This window comes from Lolium rigidum, chromosome 3 (genome assembly GCF_022539505.1).
Source record: "Lolium rigidum isolate FL_2022 chromosome 3, APGP_CSIRO_Lrig_0.1, whole genome shotgun sequence".
In the NCBI taxonomy this organism is placed as follows: Eukaryota; Viridiplantae; Streptophyta; class Magnoliopsida; order Poales; family Poaceae; genus Lolium; species Lolium rigidum.
Genome location: NC_061510.1, coordinates 305,848,420 through 305,869,908, shown reverse-complemented (window position 1 = coordinate 305,869,908; position 21,489 = coordinate 305,848,420). Strand labels below are relative to the sequence as shown.

The 21,489-nt window shown below is 42.8% G+C and overlaps 1 protein-coding gene and 1 long non-coding RNA gene across 2 annotated transcripts; one reads left to right on the top strand and one right to left on the bottom strand.

The window, feature by feature from the left end:
* The first annotated feature begins 7,642 nt into the window (after positions 1–7,642).
* Positions 7,643–8,051, top strand: LOC124701326. The gene is made up of 3 exons (XR_007001990.1): positions 7,643–7,747; positions 7,821–7,896; positions 7,999–8,051. It is a non-coding gene; the product is annotated as an uncharacterized LOC124701326 (long non-coding RNA).
* Positions 8,052–8,169: 118 nt separating this feature from the next.
* On the bottom strand, positions 8,170–19,812 carry LOC124703676 (probable pre-mRNA-splicing factor ATP-dependent RNA helicase DEAH4). The gene is made up of 16 exons (XM_047235898.1): positions 19,586–19,812; positions 19,138–19,230; positions 18,953–19,057; positions 16,862–17,079; positions 15,748–15,800; positions 15,539–15,655; positions 14,848–14,939; positions 14,100–14,186; positions 13,758–13,972; positions 12,712–12,804; positions 11,702–11,825; positions 11,475–11,616; positions 10,065–10,134; positions 9,511–9,668; positions 8,741–8,916; positions 8,170–8,647 (listed from the first exon to the last, which is right to left on the bottom strand). Exons 1-16 carry the CDS (start codon positions 19,810–19,812, stop codon positions 8,497–8,499), a joined length of 2,121 nt encoding a protein of 706 aa, XP_047091854.1. The 3' UTR covers positions 8,170–8,496.
* Between the last annotated feature and the right edge of the window lie 1,677 nt (positions 19,813–21,489).

Genomic DNA, 21,489 nt, shown 5'->3' with positions numbered 1-21,489 from the left:
AAAAGCCAGCCTCCAACAGAAGAACGGAGGAGAAGGGCAGAAGAAGTAGGATGCGGCGAGGGATCTGTCCGGCGGCGGCAGGTTACCAGGTCATTGGCGGGAGACCCGGGCAGAGCGCCGCGGTCCACAGAGGCAGCGAGCGGCCGGCCGGACCAACATTTTTCAACCGCCCGTGTGGAGGCGGTTCCCCCTGCCGGTGCGCACGCTCGCCGGCGCCGTCCTGATTCGATCTTATGGCAGCCGGCGGCGAGTGCTCCACTCCTTTGCCTCGCTCGGACAGCGCCGGCCCGGGAGAATCTGAGATGGTTCGTATGATTTGGAACAGCGCCGGCATGAGGTGAAGATCTGCGCCGCCCGGGAAAATAAAAAAGGCTGCCGTCCGGGCTGATGTGCACTAAATTAACCACGGGACGACACAGCTGCGTTGCCCACTGCTGGCAGCCGCCATCTTGCAGGGGCGTGCGATGGTCGTCCTCATCTCATAGCCATCAGGGTCGTTTTGCTGCTGGAGCCTCACGAGTGACGAGGTACACATTACTATGAGCATTGCTTACTTTCTCTTGCTTACGGTTAGAGCTACCAATGGAGGGGATAATGGAAAATAACAATTTAAGTGTAGGGTTATGATGACCAATCGATTTGGGGCAAAACGGCATGTGCAAATTTTACATTCAAATTTTTTTTCTTCGCTGCAACGCACGAGCTTATTTGGAGGTTCGTAGCAAAACGAGAAAAGTGTCGGTGGCGGTAGTGGTGGTCACTTGGGTCCCTCTTTCCAGCAGGCTTGTGCTCACCCGATGGATCTTCTGAGGTGCAAGAGGGGTAGCCAGGGTGCGTTGCAGGGGATGGAGACGTCGAGGACGATAGAGCAGCGCCGGGAAATAGAGGAGCTGTCGATGTTCGGCATCGTCCGATGAAGGGGGTTGTGCAGGACTGGAGCAGACGAGGGTGCGGCGAGGCGTGGCGGGAGGCCGGTACGTCGAAGCAGAGCGCTAACCTGTGGCGGAGAGAAGCGTGTGAGTGTGTGTTGAGCGAGTGCAGTGGAATGAGGATAAGGGGATGAGGGATTCGATCAATTGCTCATGTGGAGTGCGGCCTTCGTTCGGTATTATACTGGCAACAAATTGGCAACAAATTGGCGTATACATCAAACCAAAGATATTTGATTTTATTTTAAACCCGGTGCAACGCACGGGCACTTTTGCTATCTATACCTAATAATAAAGGAGCTAACGTTTCCTTGGTTTGGTCCGTGCGATTTCTGCCAAAATTTTCGTCAATTTTTTAGACTGATTTACCCTTTCACCGGATCGTCGGCTTCTTTTCTTCCTTACCGAGAGACCGAGCTGTGTTCTTTGACGGACAGAGATGCAGCCCCAAATCCTCTCCTGCCCGACCCAAGCGCCGTCCGGGGCCACTGCACCACGCGCCACCACGCGCCGCTGCTCTACGGGAGGCCGTGTCAGTGGCAGGATCCCGCGACCTGGAATTTTTCATCCCGCCTCCTATAGGAAGGGTGGAAGGCACCCTCCTGGCACAGGGCTACAGGCAGTGGCTAGGCGAGGGAGACGAGCACCAGCGAGACGCTCCGCCCAGGCGCGCGCGTCGTAGACGGTTGGGACGAGGCGGGCAGAGCAGAAGGCGAGGGGGGGGGGGCTCGTGGCGAGGACGGCGTGCGCGCAAGACATGCAGGAGGCGGGGAGGCAGACGTGCTCGACGATGGGGACGGAGAGAGGACGCGGAGCAGCACTGCGTGCGTCCCTGCCCAACGTTTGTAACAATCATGTTAAGCTTAATTTTGTGTAACAATCATGTTAAGCTTAATTTTGTGTTCTGTAGAGGCGCGTATTAGGAACGACAACATCGATGCTGCCAAGAGAGACGAAGATTGAGGCATTAGCGTGCCACAACACACAATTCACAAGTTGTTTCTTACCCCGATGAAGTGTTCCCATGAAAATGATACGGATTGGGAAATCGGCAGCGAGGAACAAATGATAGCATTGGGTTGGCAGCGACCCAGCTCAGGTATCTCGTGATTGCTCCGTAGCGAAGCACGGGTATGGTCCTAGTATATAATAATAAAGGAGCTAAGGTTTCTGCCAAATTTTTCGTCCAACTTTTTTTAGGACGGTTTTGCCCTCCCACCAATTCACATATAACCCAATATGCCATCTATACCGGTTCGTTCATTTTGTTTTTGTCCGACAGAAAAATCCCCTGCCGTGCCCGTCTTGCTCGCCCAGCCGGACTGCGGGCGGCGGATCCGTGCTCCAACCACATGTGTGTATGCGAACGCGCAATCGGGAGATTTGGCTATGCCCTCTCTCTCTCTGATATTTCTATGTGTGTTCTATCCGATCCGTAAATTTCTCTCAGCGTTCTTCCTGCGCGTCTCCCGCCGCCAGGCTACAGGCGGCGACAGTGTCGCACGCACGAGGACGACCTCACTCGGCGTGGCGGAAATCGGCGGGCTTCCGGCTCAGCGCGTGGTACACGCAGACGACCAGCACATCAGGCGCGCGGACGGCGGACGAGTTCTCTCCGCGCAGCGGCGGAACGGCGTGCTTCCTGGCTCAGTGCGTGGTACACGCAGACGACCAGCACATCGGGCGCGCGGACGGCGGACGAGCTCCCTCCATGCGGCGGCGGAAATCGGCGGACTTCCCAGCTCAGCGCGTGGACCAGCACATCGGGCACGCGGACCGCGGACGAGATCCCTCCGCGCGGCGGCGAAAATCGGCGGGCTCTCATCTCAGCAGCAACGACGAAGTGCACGCGCTGGTTGTCGGCACAGGGCGTGTGGCCTAGCTCCCTCAGCGAAGGACGTTGCACGCTACGGAGGTCGGGCATGGGTAAACTCAGCGGCGCGGGCGAAGGACAGGGCGCACGTGGCAGCAGAAGGAAAGGAGGACGGCGAGCGCGCGGCCGCATCGCACACCTCAGGCACAGGCGGTAGGAACAGGACCCGGCCACCCCAGCATGCAATAAATTGGAATGGGAGATATTGGGAATAGATGCATGGAAAAATCGTTGGGGAAGAAAGCAAGCGGTGGTGCGCATCCGGGCGGCGGGCGCTGCGGGCGTCGTTCTTGGTATAGCTGCGGACCGAACGGCCCAATTAACAAAGCAAAAGAAACAATCAGGATGATTTACTAGCACGAAACAAATTATCCCACCTACATATAGTCCCACCTCGCTCCCGTATAAGAAATCCCACCAATTTATAACCGTACGTTTTTTGGATTGTAACAAGCAATTACCAGCAGCAACATCATTCTATGATCTAAAGATATAATATCAGAGCGGATTTAAAAGAGAGAAATTGCTAGGGCTGAAAATTAAAGAGGGAGGAAGGAGCAGCACCGAGCTGCACAAATTGGGAGCGGACTGTGCAAGCTGTGGCAAAGCTGAATCAGCGGCCGGAGAGCTTTGAGCGTCTTGCCTCCTTAGGTGAAAGGATAAGAAGAAAACGAGTGGCTGTCCTGAGCCATTGTGGTTGTTTTGATATTTTTATATCACAACTAAAAGGATGGCAATGAATGTAGTTTTATATCTTGGTAGCATGCAAATTAGAGTTATTTGGGATAACTTTTATAATCTAATTAAATGGAATTAATTTAACCACCATATTATAATAAGGTAACAACAGCCAACGATTTATTCGTCTTCTTTTTCTCTTCTTAACGCCAACAGTATATTGATGTGGCACTGTCGCATGTACGCTGTAGCGTGCTCAAATCGGCGGATAGATGAGCCAGTGAAGACACACCTAATTGCAATTGATTAATGCGCTAAACTTATACCAAGAAAAGCATACACAATGTGCCACAATGGCATACCACTAATGGACTTTTAGAATTGATTATGATGGTGACTGAGAAGACAAGTGTCAACATAAATAGTTTACAGGAGGATTTGAATATTTATTTATCCCGGTGCAACGCATGGGCACTTTTACTAGTAATATAAAAAGGCACAGAGTGTCCCATCCAATGCATCTCAGCCGTACAGCAAAAAAATCTAACGCCCCACATCTATTCCGTGATTTACATTGGCAGACAACATCCACCCTCCACCACGCACAGTGTTTCTCTCCTTACATTAGCACTAACCGTTCATCACCACCAACGCACCACTCCACACGATCATCGCCTCTCCTGCACGACGCAGCAGTCCTTCAAGCTGTTGCCGCCGTCGTCGCCTCACCTGCCGCCGCAGCAGTATTTCTCGCAGTTGTCGCCTCACCTGACGACGCAGCAGTCCTTCAAGCTGTTGCCGCCGTCGTCGCCTCACCTGCCGCCGCAGCAGTATTTCTCGCCGTTGTCGCCTCACCTGACGATGCAGCAGTCCTTCAAGCTGTTGCCGCCGTCGTCGCCTCACCTGCCGCCGCAGCAGTATTTCTCGCCGTTGTCACCTCACCTGACGACGCAGCAGTCCTTCAAGCTGTTGTCGCCGTCGTCGCCTCACCTGTCGTCACAGCAGTCCGTCTCACCCTCGCCGACGCCCTGTCGCCTCAACGCTACGGAAGCCCGTGCATTCCTCTCTCCTCCACCGGCCGCCACGACAACACCCTCGCATGGGAGTCGACGACGCTGACGGTACCCGGCCGGCTGCCCAAAGAGCAGCTTCTTCATGTTTCTTCATAATTGACATTTACCAGTTCAATCTGAACCTGAAAACCTGTCAAACAGTTTCAACCTTTCAGTCCAAAATTCAATCTTAACCTCAAGGAAGAACAATTTCTCGCCTGGGACGCCCAACAGGCAACTCCACAAGTACCTGCAGGTCCTGCCTGGGACGCCCGACAAGCAACTCCACAAGTACCTGCAGGTCTCCTGGGACGTCCGACAAGCAACTCCACAAGTACCTCTGACGCCTTTATTATCAACACAGTATTTTTCTCAATCAACGGACCAGCATTTCGACCTGCTTTTGAATGGACAAACAAATGAAGTTTTTCCTATAACAATCTACAATAGCTGGTTTCTACATACTGTGTTGGATTGCGGCGATAATTACCTGTATCTGCATTTGAGTCAACTGATCTCCACTAATTGAAAAAATGACATGATTGAACAATAGTCAGTCTCAAGCACCAATTATTCTTATCGATAGCTCATGATCCATATCCAACAAACTGAATCCTAGCAAAGCATGAACGCACATGCATCCTTCGAAAGCACAAAAGATTGCGCATAAATAAACTGATCAGAAGGTTGTACATGTTGACCTTTATAATAATAGTAGTTCTGAATAATAGTAGTCTGAATAATAGGCAACGAAAACACTGCTAACTTTTCTAAAATACATGTTGACCTTTATAGCTTCTAGGATGGCATTTTTATAGTACCAACTGATCTCCCCATAAAAGATGAATCATATATATGAACATTGTCAACTTAAAGCAATTATTATATACTGGAGTTTAGCTGGACAAATCTACTACATATACAAGATGGGATATACTGGAGTTTGGCTGGACAATACTGCCATCAATTGGTTGCTACTACTATTACTAATTTACAGAGAGGTGGTATTGTTTATCAAGGTGGTTTTGTTTATCATCGTCTTAATTTTGCAGATAGAGAAACCATCAATCCGAATGTCATCATACATGCGCAATCCATTTCAGGATATAACCAATGGGCTAAGTCAAGGTACTTCGCAACAAACACAATGATCAGTACCCATTATTATGTAAAATTCTGAAGTGCTATCTGTATGCAGATCCTAAAGAAGTCAAAAGGCGGAGGGAAAGGGATCGGTATGCAAATAATAAAGATGAAATTTTAAAACGTCGACGCCATTTACGTGATCTCAAAAAAGAGTCAATGGACGCTGCGAATGACGAAAACATACCATCTGATACACAGGCCATTGGAAACTCTGGAATCACCCAGATACAATACATGCCTTCTGAAGGTCTTGTGTTCTATACTTCTAGCATGTATTCTGGATCTATATTATATAAAAAGGCTGACTTTCATAAGCTGCAATGAATTTACAGCTTTGCCGATGGATGTTCAGCATAATGCATCTCAGGTGGGCGGTGACGATGATTCCGATTGGTTCCACACAAATGATGCATACCAGATGCAACCAAAACCAGGAGGAACTACACCTATTCTTACTGCAACAGGTTCAATCACCCAATTATCAGGTAGTATAATAACATGCATCACGTAGTATAATATCATCCAGACTTCAATTATCATGTTCAATCGCCCAATTCAAAAGCACATATGCTCTATAATCTCATGTAGAATTATTGTCGGTGTCAGGTGTTCAGGTGATGATGCTCTTGTGAGATGTAATAGTGTTTCACATGAAGAAATGGGGGCATCATCTTCACAATCTGCTGTGTGTGGACCAGTGGCAAACCTAACAAACAATCCTGGTCGTCCAATTCGTCAACGCCAACAGCGGACTGGTCTATCGTGGTATGCTCGACTGTCTGACGAAAAAAAATCTGAGTACCTACAAAGGCAGCATATAGCCCGTAGACAAAAGAAAGATGCATCAAGAAGTGCAGTCGACGTGACTCAACCGTCAACTGCTTCTGTCCTGGGTTCACCTCATACCCCACTGAGCAACATGATCAACACACATACAAGTGGCCTTCAAACGCCATGCTGCAAGTCAACTATGGAAAATGGGTCCACATCTGCAGAATTGCAGCGGCAAGAGAGCTTCCTATCAAAAAGTGTAGATCCTGAAAAGAGACGGCATCAACGCAGGGTAATGTACTCGCTGATGACAGATGAACAGAGAGATGCGCTTTTGCGCAAGAACCGCCAGTACAAGCCATGTAGGCGGGAAACCAGGACACGCGAGGGCCACGACGACAATGTACCTACGACAGATGGAGCATAAAACCCTACAGGTATTATCTGTCATATCATTCTATTTTCTATGCGTTCAGGTAGTCCTTTTAATGGATCATGTCTACCAATTATAGTCTATTTAATGCATATCCAGGTGACCCAAACAGTGGTAATGAATCAGATCCTGCAGGCATTTTTCAACCAGACGAACAACATGCGAGGTCTGAAGGTAAAAATAGCATAAAAAATATTCAAGTTCGTATAATTCCTTCATCTCCAAAATTCAAAGCCAATGTGTTATATATTTCTCCTAGATAACGTGGACACCATGCAAGAGAAACAAACAATGCATGATGATGACGAGGAGTGCAGGATCTATAGTGGTCTAGGTAACTTCACTAATAAATTCTAATATATGAGACATCTTTTTTACTCCTATATATATTTGTGCAGACGATGTGTTCGATTCTTTTAGAGTGACAACTGATGTTCCTCAAAGTAAACAGCATGATGATCCTTATGACTCCGTGTACCACAATCTACCAACCAAGCATCATGTGTTGAAACCAGTAAATGACTGCATTCATTGCGGAGCAATGAGGCTGCAATATGGTAAGAATTCAATCCTTCATTCTTAAAAGTCAATTATCTGTTATAATGATTGCTATATTTTTAAATGTATCGGTGCAGATTTTATTGCCTTGGGATATTGTTGGGTTATTCCAGTTGTTCGTCTTGGATCGGCACAAAAAAGTTATCTCTTTTTTGGACCCGCTTCCAATACCTTATTTGGCGAAGACTATACTTAAAAATGTCGCTGATAGTTTTAATCTTGCCCTCGAAGTTGCAAACCCTGCATCAAAGGATGACATAACTAAATGGGGTTGCAAGGCTCCCAAAGTTCCAACAAATCTAGACGAGTAAGAATCTTAACAATGTGTTACAATCTTAACGTATTTATTCGACCCGCAATGTAACATTATATGCATGCAGTGCTCTGTCGGGTTATTTGGTTTTTGAGTTCATGCATTCATGGTACGATGGATTGCTACATTTTCCAGTACCCACGGTGAGTATTTACACATGTTCATTTGCATACACTTTGCACATGTTCATTTGCATACACTTTGCACATGTTTTTTTATAACAATGTTGTATAATGGATATATAGGACGGTTTTCAACTAAGGAAGCGATTTTTGGTTCACATCCTGAAGTATGAAGCAAATGAAGCTTTAAGCAATATCCCAGCCATTGCACGGAGCCTTATTGATCGCATAAAAAAGTGGACCTTCAAGAAAGAACCGTCATCCGCGAATAAATAGAAGATACAATGTTGCTTAGTTATTTTATCTGTCACTCATATTTCGCCATGTATCAAGAATACATAGATGGACCTTCAAGAAGAAACATAATACATATTGTTGCTTAGTTTATGTTTTTAAGTATTTTTACAACTAATTCTAAATACATTTATGTGATTGTAAATTTTATGTAAGTGTGGACAAGACGTGCATTGCACGTGCACGCTTACTAGTGTTCATGATGCTCAGCGGACCTCTCAACTCTTAAGTATGCATCAGTCGATCTCAAACGCACACAAAAGTATGCATCACTCTCTTCAAAACTATTGTACAACTGTCCCACATAGAACATCACTACGATAACTGTCACTTCTTGCCTTTTCGTGCGAGGTAGCGCTCTCTGGCCGCCTGGATCTTGCTGTCCACATCAGACTGCTTAGGACCCGTAGCTTTTGTCGGCGAGCCTGGTTGCTTGTCATTTAGAAGTTCAGAATCCATCAATGCACTCGAACCGCCACTGCAACATGACACTCGGGGGTTACTTGTGTAGCTGGCAAAATGTTTTGCTACCAGAATAATCAATTTGTTTACGAATGCATGACTTCCATACCTTAATTTATTTATGTTCAATTTCTCAAGCTTCTTTAAGATTGGTTTAACCCAATCCTGCTCGACCCCACAAACATTTCTCATGAAAGGTCGCGTAGTATTGATAAGTTCATGGTAGACAACATACACAGGTAATTTCCCATATTCATCTTCTGCCAGCACGGAAGATGGATGCACCTGCATGAAGAAAGAAAAAAGTGTACTGAGAAAGATGTGGATGGAGTTGCGCGATAAAATTAGCAGACTAAACAATGTGGTAAAGAACACAAGGGCACAGTTCAACAATATGAGGTTAAATATGTCACTGAACTAGAATTCTTGTTGCATGACAAGTCTTAATCACAAAATATTATTCGGCATTTCATAACTACAGTTTCCAAATGTCACAGCAACAAACATATTAAGCATTCACAGGAAACAATTAAAAATTTGAAGCAGCAACTGGCAGTTTCACTGGTCCACAAAAGTCAAGACATGCACAAAAGGGACAATACTAATCATTACCTTCCAATCTATTATTCTAGTCTAAAATTTAATACCAAGACTATTCCCTAGTGGTTCATTTAAATGGTGTGGATTTAAATGACACTATGGCAAAACCACAGCTTTTCAAAGACCCGCTTTGGGTTTGCTGACTTTACATATTAACGTCTGCAAAGTATAAAAGATTTGAACACAGAGGGCTTCTACATCTGCCACAGATTTCAGTCTTCATTTGTCCCTAGCATTGCAACTAACTGAAATCTAACAGGCAAATTATCAATGTCATACCTGCACAAGTTGCGTCCTGTATCCAACAGTATGGTAACCATTATGATGGATCATCCTCTCAGCTAACTGGTTGCCATAGCCTACACAAAGAGCTCTCCTCAACTTTCTGTAGTCAGGGTCACTCTTGTGTCCTCTCCTTGCTTGCAAATCTGTTGGACCTGAATTTTAAAATGCAAGTTTGCACACAAAATTCAGTCAAATGGAGCCAATTTCCAGAAGAATGGAAAGGGGGCCAAGAAGAGGATTGTGACATACCAGCCAGAATACGCTCAATTTTTTAGTTCTGGTACTATTAAAATATAGGATTTGGGAGATGATTCGAAAAACACAAACTTGAAAGTGGAAAATGAGGAGGAATATTTCAATCAGTTTCCAGCAAATCGCGGAGGGAGCAGGATATAAAACATACACAACATTTAGAACTAACATGGACATCAGAGTATAGCTGTCATAATATCTCCTGTTTCTTTATAAATTATACTTATTTGGAACATGCTGAAATTTCAACGGTAGGCAGCATATTCATCATGAACTTTAACAAGTAGAAAACTGACCTTTTGCAACTTTTTGAATAATCTGACTTAATTGATTCCTCACATCTTTGCTAAATTTCATGCCCCGCACCTGCAAAAGATAGCCAGGTTAAACAGATCAAGGGATCAGAACGATAATTTCTGGTGGGTGACAGTCTGGTGATCAAGATAAACACAGAAGTCTAATATCCTTTGTAACAAAGTGGAACTGCAAAGTGTTCAAAAGATACTAATTAGATGCATGTCAACTTAATCATATTCTTAGCCAAACCGTTACCTTTATGTAAATGCAAGCATCGTCATATGATGGTCACATGATGTTATAATCATGGTAAATTTCCACATCAAGTTTATTATTGTTATATACTACCTCCGTTTTAAGGAATAAGGCGTCCTCGTTTTACGTGCCTTTTGTTTGACCAAGAATTACTTCAAATAGATAAATATTGTTTGTATGAAATTAGTATCATTAAAAAGTTCTTTTCAATATGAATCCAACAATACTAATTGCATACTCCCTCCGGTCCTAAATATAAGCCATATAATTTCTGGCACGGAAATTAAGAAACGCATATTTAGGAAAAATTACACCATGTTTGGCTAGGGTTAACCGTAAGTAATTGCTGTGAGCTAATAGAGGACTTTGCATAAGATAAGCAAACCTAATCAAATCTCCAAAAATATTGTCCATACAAGTAGGGCAACGCAATAAACCTTATATTCTGGAATTTTTCTCAAAAAACTATATGACTTATATACAGGAACGGAGGGAGTATAATATAATCAAGATTTTGTTGCTCAATTTTTATGGTCAAAGTTTGTCTTGGAATACGCGTGCGCCTTATTCCTTGAAACGGAGGTAGTATGTAGCTGTAAATAGTAAGCTATTACCTCCGTTCCAAAATGTAAGCCTTTTTAGAAAGCTAAATTAGCTTTCTCAAAAGGCTTACGTCTCGGAGCGGAGGTAGTATAATTTTGGGTAAAATGAGAAACAAATGAAGGACAATGAACTGTTAAGCGAACGCTGAACATTAATTAACAGGTTTAGGCATTGCCTCACATAGAAAGATGGTATTATATGAGCATCATATAGATTCAGTTCTACTGAGCACAATACTATTTGTATGAACTCGTGACACCTGAAACAAAAGGTTCAGCTCTCTGTTGTTTATATCTCGGTTTTTTTGGTTTTTTGGTTAACAATAAATCAAAACCGAATTTACCTATTTAAATTAGGTTAATCATAAGTACAAACCGAAATTAGTCTTGGTTATTCGGTTTCGGTTTTTATGCCGACCCCTAATTGTCATATGCTTCTTGACACAGCTTGACTTCCGTGAAAGTCCAATATGATTGCATTTTAAGATTGCTAAGTGCTCACTCCAAATTTTCTTCTCAACATATTTGAATCACAATTTCATTTTCATTCACCTGCAAATCATGGTCTGAGCACCATCTTGGATCATAGCCTGCTTGATCCCAGCTTTCAAATATTTGAAGCAATTGCACATGGTCACCCAAGCCAGAACCATCAGGAAGCTCTTGCCGTTTTCTCTTTCCCTCCATGTCCTTGCTGTATATACGAAGCAACAAGTTCATCATACAATTGGTTAATGAGACATAGTAGCCTACATGAAATACAAAAAAAAAAAGGTCACCTTCTAGTTTGCCGCAGCGTGATTTCAGCTGACAAAACTGCAGCAACAGTTAATGCCTGAGACAGACATCCCAGTTCATTTGCTTCAATCAATGTCCTTGAAAGTGAAGGATCAAGAGGGAGCTCTGTACATAATTTTCACAGCATATATAGACAACTGAATCAGATGATCAGAATTTACCTGAACAATATAAACTAATCCAACATAAACCCTTCTATAAATATCAAGTAGACAAGGTGAAATCAGAATTGTCATGAATTGAGCTTTCTGAAGCTTGTGATTGTTACGCAGATATGGCAAGTAATACAGTGCAAATGGGGGAAAAAAGGGCACTTTACAATGAGTACTCATTTGTCCAATTTCATCCTACAGGTGACCTTCTGTTAATTCCCCAGCTTCAAATAGGCTTGGGTGTAACTCCACCTGTGGATAGACCACGCCTCCACCACCAGCCGATATACATCTCTGTTTGCGCTTCATGTAAAAGGGTTGACTCAGCAGTTCGAATGTATTTGACACATGAGTCTATATGTTGGTTTGTTTGCCCTCTTAACTAACAACGTGGGACTAAACTCAACCTCTTGCGCTATTGCCTTACATGGGATACATTTGGTCCTCTTCTTAGGGCCGGGTGTCAATTCTCAAACCGGACCTGCTGGATGCGGCAGCTATGATCTGACTGTTGTAAAATTTAACTGAAATATTTTCTACTGGTGCCACTACACTGAGTGTGCTCGCTGCTAGCTAGATCCCGACCTGTTTCTAAATTCACCTGGAATATTTTCTAGTAGTACCAATACATCACATATGGCAACTGTGGAGAATATGTTCGATATGCATTTTGAACTAAAGATACAACACTATTCAATTAATCGTGCATATTCAACTATAATATTTGAAATTCTTAATCAGATTTGTTTGCAGTTTGGTATAAATATAATAGCAATTTTCCTACATACATCATTCACGATACTTTGAATGAAAATTTGATTTCACGCTCAAGTTTATACCTGACATGAGGCGTCCAACATCTGTTATTTGCCCACTTTCATCAATTGCATCAATGAGGTATAACTGCCTCAAAGCATCTTCCAATGATTCACCTGCAGGTCATTAGCATTTGTCCATTAATAAAAAGAAAAACATAACATAATCCTAAATTTTATCCATTAGATCACTACAGACAAAAACTAATTGGGGGTTTCCATGAGGATCTTTGGAGTTGCAGATTCCTGATACCAAGGAGCTAATGACATTATGACAGTGTTAGGCAAGTTCTGGAAATACATTACACAACTCACAAAATGTCAAGCGCAAACAGCAAATAACTGAACTAGACATATTAACCTTTTGGAACTTGTATATTGCGCTTCGTCTAAGGCCCAGACATGAACAATATTGGGCTGGCCAAACATGCTGCAGCACTCTAGATCGGCTTGGAGAATGTATTCGGTGCACCCCGTCTCGTGGTGCAACCGGTGCACCCGAGGTCTAAAATACACTCTAAAAGTTGTCAACAAATTCTGAAAATAATTGAGCACACATATGCAATGTATATTTACCATGTCACAAAAAATCAGATTCATATTCGACCCATGACTCGAGAAACAATATAGTCAAATCATGTTAAGAACAGTACTTATTTGATTATTTCAAATTGGGTCATATATCTGGCCCATTAACACGATCAGTGCTGAATTTATAATCTTTGTTTCTCAAACTATGGATGTAAAGTGAATTTGATCTGTCACATGATAGATAGATATATATGTTGTCTATGTCATAAATTATTTTCAGATTTTTTGACAACTTCATAAGTACGTTTGCAACCTCAGGTGACCCGGTTGCACCACAATAGCCGGTGCACTGGATTCATTCTCTCAAGGATTGACCCAGCACAAGAATGGTGACTTTTATATTATGACATGCATGAAGAAAGATTAGGCTCATAGCTGCTTAGTTTACATCACACAGTACTTAATTAAATGAAAAAATAAGTGTCCAAAAGTTTGCAGAAGGATTATCATGAATGGACGATTCTGGATTTTTATCTTACGTGATGGTGGGTCGAGGAAATCAAACTTCAGGATGTCGATATCAGGGAGATTTAATGATTTCAGATACAGAACACTTCCAGCAAGGGAAGTTCGTTGAATTTCTGGAATTGTAGCCTCAAGAAACTCATTTTGGTAGATGGCACTTGGGTATAACCTATAGCACTTGCCAGGCCGAGTTCTTCCAGCTCGCCCAGCTCGCTGGTCAGCCTGCACTCTAATTATTCAAGAAAAAGTTCAGTAGATATTGTGCATTATTACAGCTAGACATCAGTGAATGGAAGTAATATGACGATAAATCAAATGCAGACAGCCAACCATAGAGCATATTGCATATTATTTACCTGCTAATCTGAACTACATCAAGTGAATACATTCCAGTTGACGGATTATACTGGCGTTGCTTTACATAACCACAATCTATCACGAACCTGGTGAAATATCAAATTAGATATAGTACTATTAGTGAAACACATCTTCGGGACATAAAGATTGCAGACATTTTGAGTACTCGTCTAGATATAAAATATTTTGCAAATTTTAGAAGTTCAGCGTCAGTTGGGTAGTTGCTCATGTCTAAGCATCTCCTTCATCAAAAGTAACATTGTGATTATATAGATGATTCATTTTTTAATTATAATCATTAACCTGAAGTTAAAAGGTGGATCTCATCAATTTTTCACAATCCCTGCAGGCATTCATAAGCCAGTTTTCAAGTTTATATTGGTATAGTTTATCAAACATAACACTAGTTTCTCAGGAGGCAACCCATGCATGAATCACAAATTCACATGTATAACTAAATCTGTGAAAGTTGTGGAAGTTATATGAAAATTTATGGCTCAACAGGCGAAAGTACACCATCTTCAATTTGTAAATCAATATTCAACATAATTCAAATAAACTAACGTTGGAGAGTAGCACAATTCATGTCCATAAAAGAATATTTCTGGCAATCTGCCTGTGTATATGTTCTACAAACCCAAAGTCAGACGTAGATTTCTGTCACCAAAATTTTAAATATAAAAACAGGACTTTGGAGAAAGAAACTGAAAGCATGTGCACTTTAACTGATATTAAATTGCTGCTTACACAACTCCATCCACAGTCAACGAAGTTTCAGCTACATTTGTCGCAACAATGAATCGTCGACAATCTGGAGGTGCTGGAGCAAATACTCGGACCTATAATTAAAAGCAAACAGATCAGCAACAATTCTATAAGGGTTGTATGTGATCTGGAGTCATAGATGTGTTGAAAAAGAACTGCAGAAGGCCTTACTTACAGGACCCTGTAATTTTGAAATGAAAGGACTGGCAGCATAGGTTCCGGTAAAATACAGTATTTTTTATTGAAATGCCAGGACTAGTAAAAAGTTGATATAAAATTACAGTATTCGTGCGGAAAAACATCTTCTCATACTCAAATGAAACAAATACAGAGTAATTTGCAAAGCAAAGAGAACACTGATGCAACAAATATTGCTCCATTTCAGGTTACACAAGTGCTGTGTGCATTTCGAAGTACTTCTTGTAGACCATAAGAAAAAGAGTCAAACTTAAGTTCCAGGAGCTTAAATCTCAGGAAAGAATATGTGTGGATATTTTTGTAATTTGAAGTTTTTTAAGTGATTTGGAGTTACAGATGTGCAGGAATTAATTACATGGACCTATTATTTTAAACTTAAAAATGAGAGGAAGCTATCATTCATGAGATAGATATATGAAAGTTTTGGTGCAAAAGAAATCAAGAAAAAATATGCAATGGAAGATTAACTGATTGCCTGCTGTTCAGGTGGCAAAGAACCATGGAGTGGGAGGACAAGAGCATCTATACAAGAACCTTCCTCAAGATTTTGAATTCTTTCTTCCAATTTTGAGACCATCTTATCAATGTCATCCTGAAAAATATACCAAGAAGTTTATATAAGCATGAAAAAGTAATAGAACAGGTTTCACATGTAACACAAAAAGCACCATAAGAGGTACTGACCTTTCCTGTCATAAATATTAATACATCCCCTGGAGCTTCCTTAACATGGATATCTGTCAAAGAAAAACATATTAGTATTATTTTGGGAAAGGAGATCTCAAATAAATTTAAGCATATATAAATCATCAAGACCAAATTGTAAACAAGCCTGAAAACATAATTATATGGTTTCCTTACAACTATATGTCAGTTTCCACCAAAAAGTAATCACATAAAATATCAAAATTAATCTGTGATAATATTTGTGGATCAATCAGACAACTTTTATTCCACAAAGACAGTTGTAAAACTAAAAAGGCACGAGCTACATGGGTAACAGGCCAGCGTTACTACGTATATGTCTTCCTGTCAAGGCTCTTCACAATTTAAATGGTGTCAAGTGGATAAGAGCCAACAAAATTACCCAGCCTAACCAGACCACATGAGTACATGAACCTCCCAAGGTTTCATATGAATAGCAGCTCACAACACCACGCCATCACAGTTCCACCTCCCTACTCATCAAAGACGCGATGGCACAAGACAACAGGGGAGGCAAATTGCGGACAGTAAGGTGGCGGAATCAACGGCAGGGAGTGGGATGTGGCAACTGGTGCCTTAGCTAGTATTTGTTTGATTCTTGCTTTGTGGTTATTGCAGTAATTTGGTGCTCCTTCTACAGATTTATGCTTTGTCGTTGTTATGACTTTGAACAGTCCTTCGTGTTGGATGGTTCCTGCATTTCAATTGCACCTATACATAGCTAGTTATCTTTATGTGCTAGCACCATTGAGAAAGATGATTGCCTTTGGTAACCTGTTCTTAGAGATAAGTATATGCGCATCTATTTATTTTTCAAATAGCATTGATAAACTGAATCTCCCAGGTGATATGACTTCCCTTCTGTTTTATTATTAAAGTGATGAATGAGTTGAAGAAACACGCAACACAGACATTTGTTGATGCACTTGAATTCAGCTGGGATTTGCAAGTTGTTATGCTAGAATAATAGAGTTAATCGCATTGTTGTATTATGACTGGGTGCCTTGAAGTATCTTGATATAATAAAACACTGGCATGTCTATTGTCAAAGTTTAAGATTGTAATAGTTAGACGAGAAAAAAATTATCCGTACCTATAGCTGTTCTGAGAGAAGATTCTACGTAATTTGTTGGACGATCTGTGCTGTAAAACTTCTCCACAGGGAATATGGTTCCAGGGATGTTCAACACAGGACATCCTGAGAAGAAATTCGACACTTTCAAACCATCAAGTGTCGCCGAAGTGATGAGAACTTTCAAATCTGAAGCTCGATGTTTGATCAATCTTTTCATTAAACCTAAGAGGATATCACTGTAGCAAAAAGAATAAAAAATAAGCCACTGCAGACAGGTTTACAACCAACACCAAACTATAAAAAAAAAACTAGTCTATCATTTCAAAACTATGGTAGCTACATTATATTCACAGATTCCCAAAACCAGCTAACTGGTCCTACTACATTTCTCTACTAATATAAAGAGCAAGTTTCATCCTTCATACCTCCTCACGAAAACAAAAGCCAGAACTCCAACAAGGCTCACCCAGAAAAAAAAGGACCATTACCAAACTGACAGATAACACGGCAGCTACTACCACCACCTCCTCCCCACAGCTCTCTTCTTAGTTGATCCACGCATCCCGTCCTCACCCACCATGTCCACCTTCTAGGGAGCAGCACGGCCCCGATAACTACCACAACCATAACAAATGCGCATACTATTGCAAATCATGATGCGCAACAAGATAGTTACAATGGTGAAGACAGCCAGACAGCATGACTGCGAGGGATTTGGTAGACATAGGTTCAGATGAGAGAAAAAAATCGGTTCTTCATTGCATCTTTATATCCTCTTGGCATTTCCTAACACAATAAAACCTCCTAATGAACTGAAATCCTAAACTTCCTAAACAGTACTATTCCCTAAAGACTCCTCACTTCTGCTTGCTTGAGGCTGCATATCCTTGCCCAACATGTGACCTCCTGCTACTACGCACATAGCATTGGCTTTCTTGCTGGCAAGACGGCCGTGCAACTGAGCTGTAACTGCCATGGTACAATCTAATACCGTCCACAGCACACATCCACACTACACCATACCCTGCTACATCAGCGATATCCCGAAGACAACTAGGCGACGAGTTATCGCAGATGACAAGGGCGCCAGAAACCTAGGCGCATACAGTGATGCCATCCACAAGTGAGTCCCTCATGGTTATTGCTGATATTTCCATGCTGCAGCCCCTTGAGACATCTTAGCAAGTTTGGTATATTATTTCACGGATTCTATTAGGTGGTGCCTTGTGTCACTGGGAAATCAGTAATATTGACAGTTGTTGATCGCTCTAGTATGCCATCCCAATATCCCATAGCACTCAACATCCATACAGGGACAGCTGATCCCAGCATCTCAAGCCTTTTCAATGAGAATAGTGCGCTGACATGGAATTCCAGTTTCCACTATAAGCACTTGAGATACAAGATTCATTATAAAATTCTGGAAGCTATTTGGTATGTACTCCACACTGCATTTTCCTACTAAAGAGAAATAAGGCATCAACAATATATAAAATAAAGTTCGTCACCCAAATTTACAACACAAGTTTATTGTATAAATTGGAAGAAACTCAGAAGGATAAATTGCCCAATGTATTTATGCAGAATCAAAGTTCAATGGCACAAAGATTGAGTACTGGCATAACCAAGTGTTCTATTGCTAGTACAGCTGAAGACTGGTTACTGATGTTCAATACACGATATGGCACGATCTGCCAAAATAACAGAGTTTGGTCATCCTAATAGTTTGATAGACCCAAAGTTCTTACTCTACTATGCTATGCATTTATACTGGCGCTTGGCAAACTACTTCAATCAAATATAAGTTGTGATCAGTAGTGCAAAAAAAAATTGAATGGCCACTGAAAAGTACAACAGGCATACAATGGTACACAAAAATATGCTGGCAACAAAGATAATCTATTATGGAACAGTGCATGGCCCATTATGGATTATTATCTTACATTTTTTTTAACTAGAGAGATTATATAGTACGAATGAACTAAATGTTATAGTTAACACATGATTAAGGTTTAGGGACATGCTGCACAATTATATGTAAAAAGTTGATAACACTCTAAAGTTTAATAGAGATTCTTGCACATCTGTTTAACATAAAGATCACCGTACGTGTTCAAGCTACGCTCATGAGCTTCATCCAAGATAATTACTGAGTATTGCCTCAACTCAGGATTTGAAAGGCTCTCCCGCAGAAGAACACCATCTGTCAGGTACCTATAAATCGAGAGAACACATTCAATCACAAACACAGGGCATATCTATGTTACACGAATTTCAAGCTTTCTGCAGCTTACTTAATCGAAGTCTTTTCTGAAGTTCGGTCTTCAAATCTAATTGCATAGCCAACTTCTTCCCCAAGTGGGACACCGAGCTCTTGTGCCACCCTCCTGCAAATAATTGAAGTTGCTATCAATAGTTTTGGTGTGAATTTCCTACCGAGCAGTTTCAGGTGTTCATTTTCTTCAAGTGTTTTTTTGTTGTCTAATAAAGTGATACTCCTATCGAACGTTATGCTGCATTTAACAGAGGTTGGTATCTCCACGCTATATAGACACGAACTCACAAGGAAGCCAATTGCTCTAACTGAGAGGCCCTCACAACTGACAAGGAAGACAACAACGATAGCATGATACATCAGCAAGTAGAACCATAGGCTCCCCATGGCGCCTACCTCACGCAACTAGCCCAGGCTCTAGCAAATGTAACCATGGGCGTACGAGAGAGAGGGAGAGAGTTTGGTACCTTGAGACGGATACGGCCGCGACACGGCGCGGCTGGGTGACCGCGATTGCGCCGCGGCGGGTGTAGCCTCGACGGTGGAGGATCTGTGAGAGCTGGGTGCTCTTACCGGAGCCGGTCTCGCCGATAACGACGATCACCGGGTTCGCCTCCACTGCCGCCACTATCTCGTCCTCGTGCTCCGATATCGGCAGCACCGGCGGCGTCGGCGGCCGCGACGGCGACGGCATGGCCGGAGGAAGCGGGGTGCTAGGGTTTAGTTTTTTCCTTTTCGTTTGTGTTTCGTCCTGTTGGGCTGGGAACGGGAAATCGTCCACCGTAGCCCATCTCAAAGTTCAAACCGACGTGCTGTTGGGCTAACAACAGAAGCCTGCTGCAGTTCAATAACTCCAGAGATCGAAGACGCAATTTAAAATCTCTCTCAAAAAAAAGATGCAGTTTAAAACATGTCAAAAAAAGAGGAAATTTAAATCCTAAAAAAATCAAAAAAATTGTTGGTCAAGTCAAAGTCTATTATCCTGCGAGGATATCTAAGTGGACTGCAAATTTTCCTATTTTATGTTACTATGTTTCATGTCCACTTATTTCTATGAACCAAGCAGAGGATAAAGGATTTGTTGCATGACACGACATTGGACTCATGCGGAGTTCATCGTTCATGGTCTGGTGCCACCTCAAATATGGTGGGGGAGGGGGAGCTCAAGGGAAACCGTATAAAATGGTGTGCTATCTTTTAGGTTTAGGCCGCTCCCAATGGTTGGCTCTTTAAAGGCGCGCGGTCGGAGCATGCTGATCATAGACAAAATATTACTGTCCTGGTCTTACGCATGCATGATCCCTAGATTAACTAAATGAAGAAATAATATATTGGAGTAACAATCTCTTAAAATACACAATTGCCTCATATAGCGCACTAAGAGGCAATGCATTGGGATTGATGCTGCATAGGATAGGAGTATTTCTGATTACTTTATCTTATTTCCACGAAATTCTAATTTAATGGTGGAAATATTTTGGCGCCGCCGTGGTTTTGCATGCTTTTGGTGTCATATCGGTCTGGCACAACACAAATTATGTACTATATTATTACCAGTGGCGCTATGTTAGTGGATACGCCACTACTAGGTTGGTTTGTACTAGTGTTCCCATCAATTTTATATGTAAATGCCTCAAACATGGGCGGACGCACAGGGTGGGCCGGGTGGGCCACGGCCCACCCTAAATTCTGGGAATTTTGTTGAGTACCTCTAATCTACAGCTTAGTTGACAGCCGATTAGCTAGTAACGCGCAGCTTCTTTTCCCCCGAAGGGGAAAGAAGTCCAGATAACCCCCTTAAGTATTGAGGTTGGAACACTAAACCCCCCCCCCCCTAAGTTTAGATTGGGGCATTTAACCCCCCTATGTATCAAATACCAGTCAATTTACCCCCTTGGTTGTTTTGATAGCTGTTTTGGTCCACGTGGCAAGTGGTTTCAGCCGACCTCTGCTTCTGGGAGCTCTACGCGGGCCGCCGGCCGGGCGTGGGCGATGCTCTGGGCCGCACCTCGCCGCCTGCTTCCGCGACCTCGACGCCGAGGTCGCCGTCGTCCTCGACGTGCTCCACGCCGCCTCTCACACGAATAGTTGGACTTGTTCCTCCCGTCGACCTCGAGCCCTGTTTTCACAAGTCGGCGCTCCCAGTCTCCCAGCTCTTGTCGCCGCCGCCCCTGCCCCCAGCTCTCGCCGCCGTCACTACCAGCCTCTTGCCCGCAACACACAGGTTCCAGATCGGACTTGCCCCTTGCTGCAGAGCAGAATCATCCCCTTGTCGGATCCGCCGCCCGGCCTGCTGTTCCTCGTGTTCCTTGCTGGGTCAGTGCTCTGCCCTTTAGCCTATTTCAGATAGGAACTCGAAATTCTTGCAGAA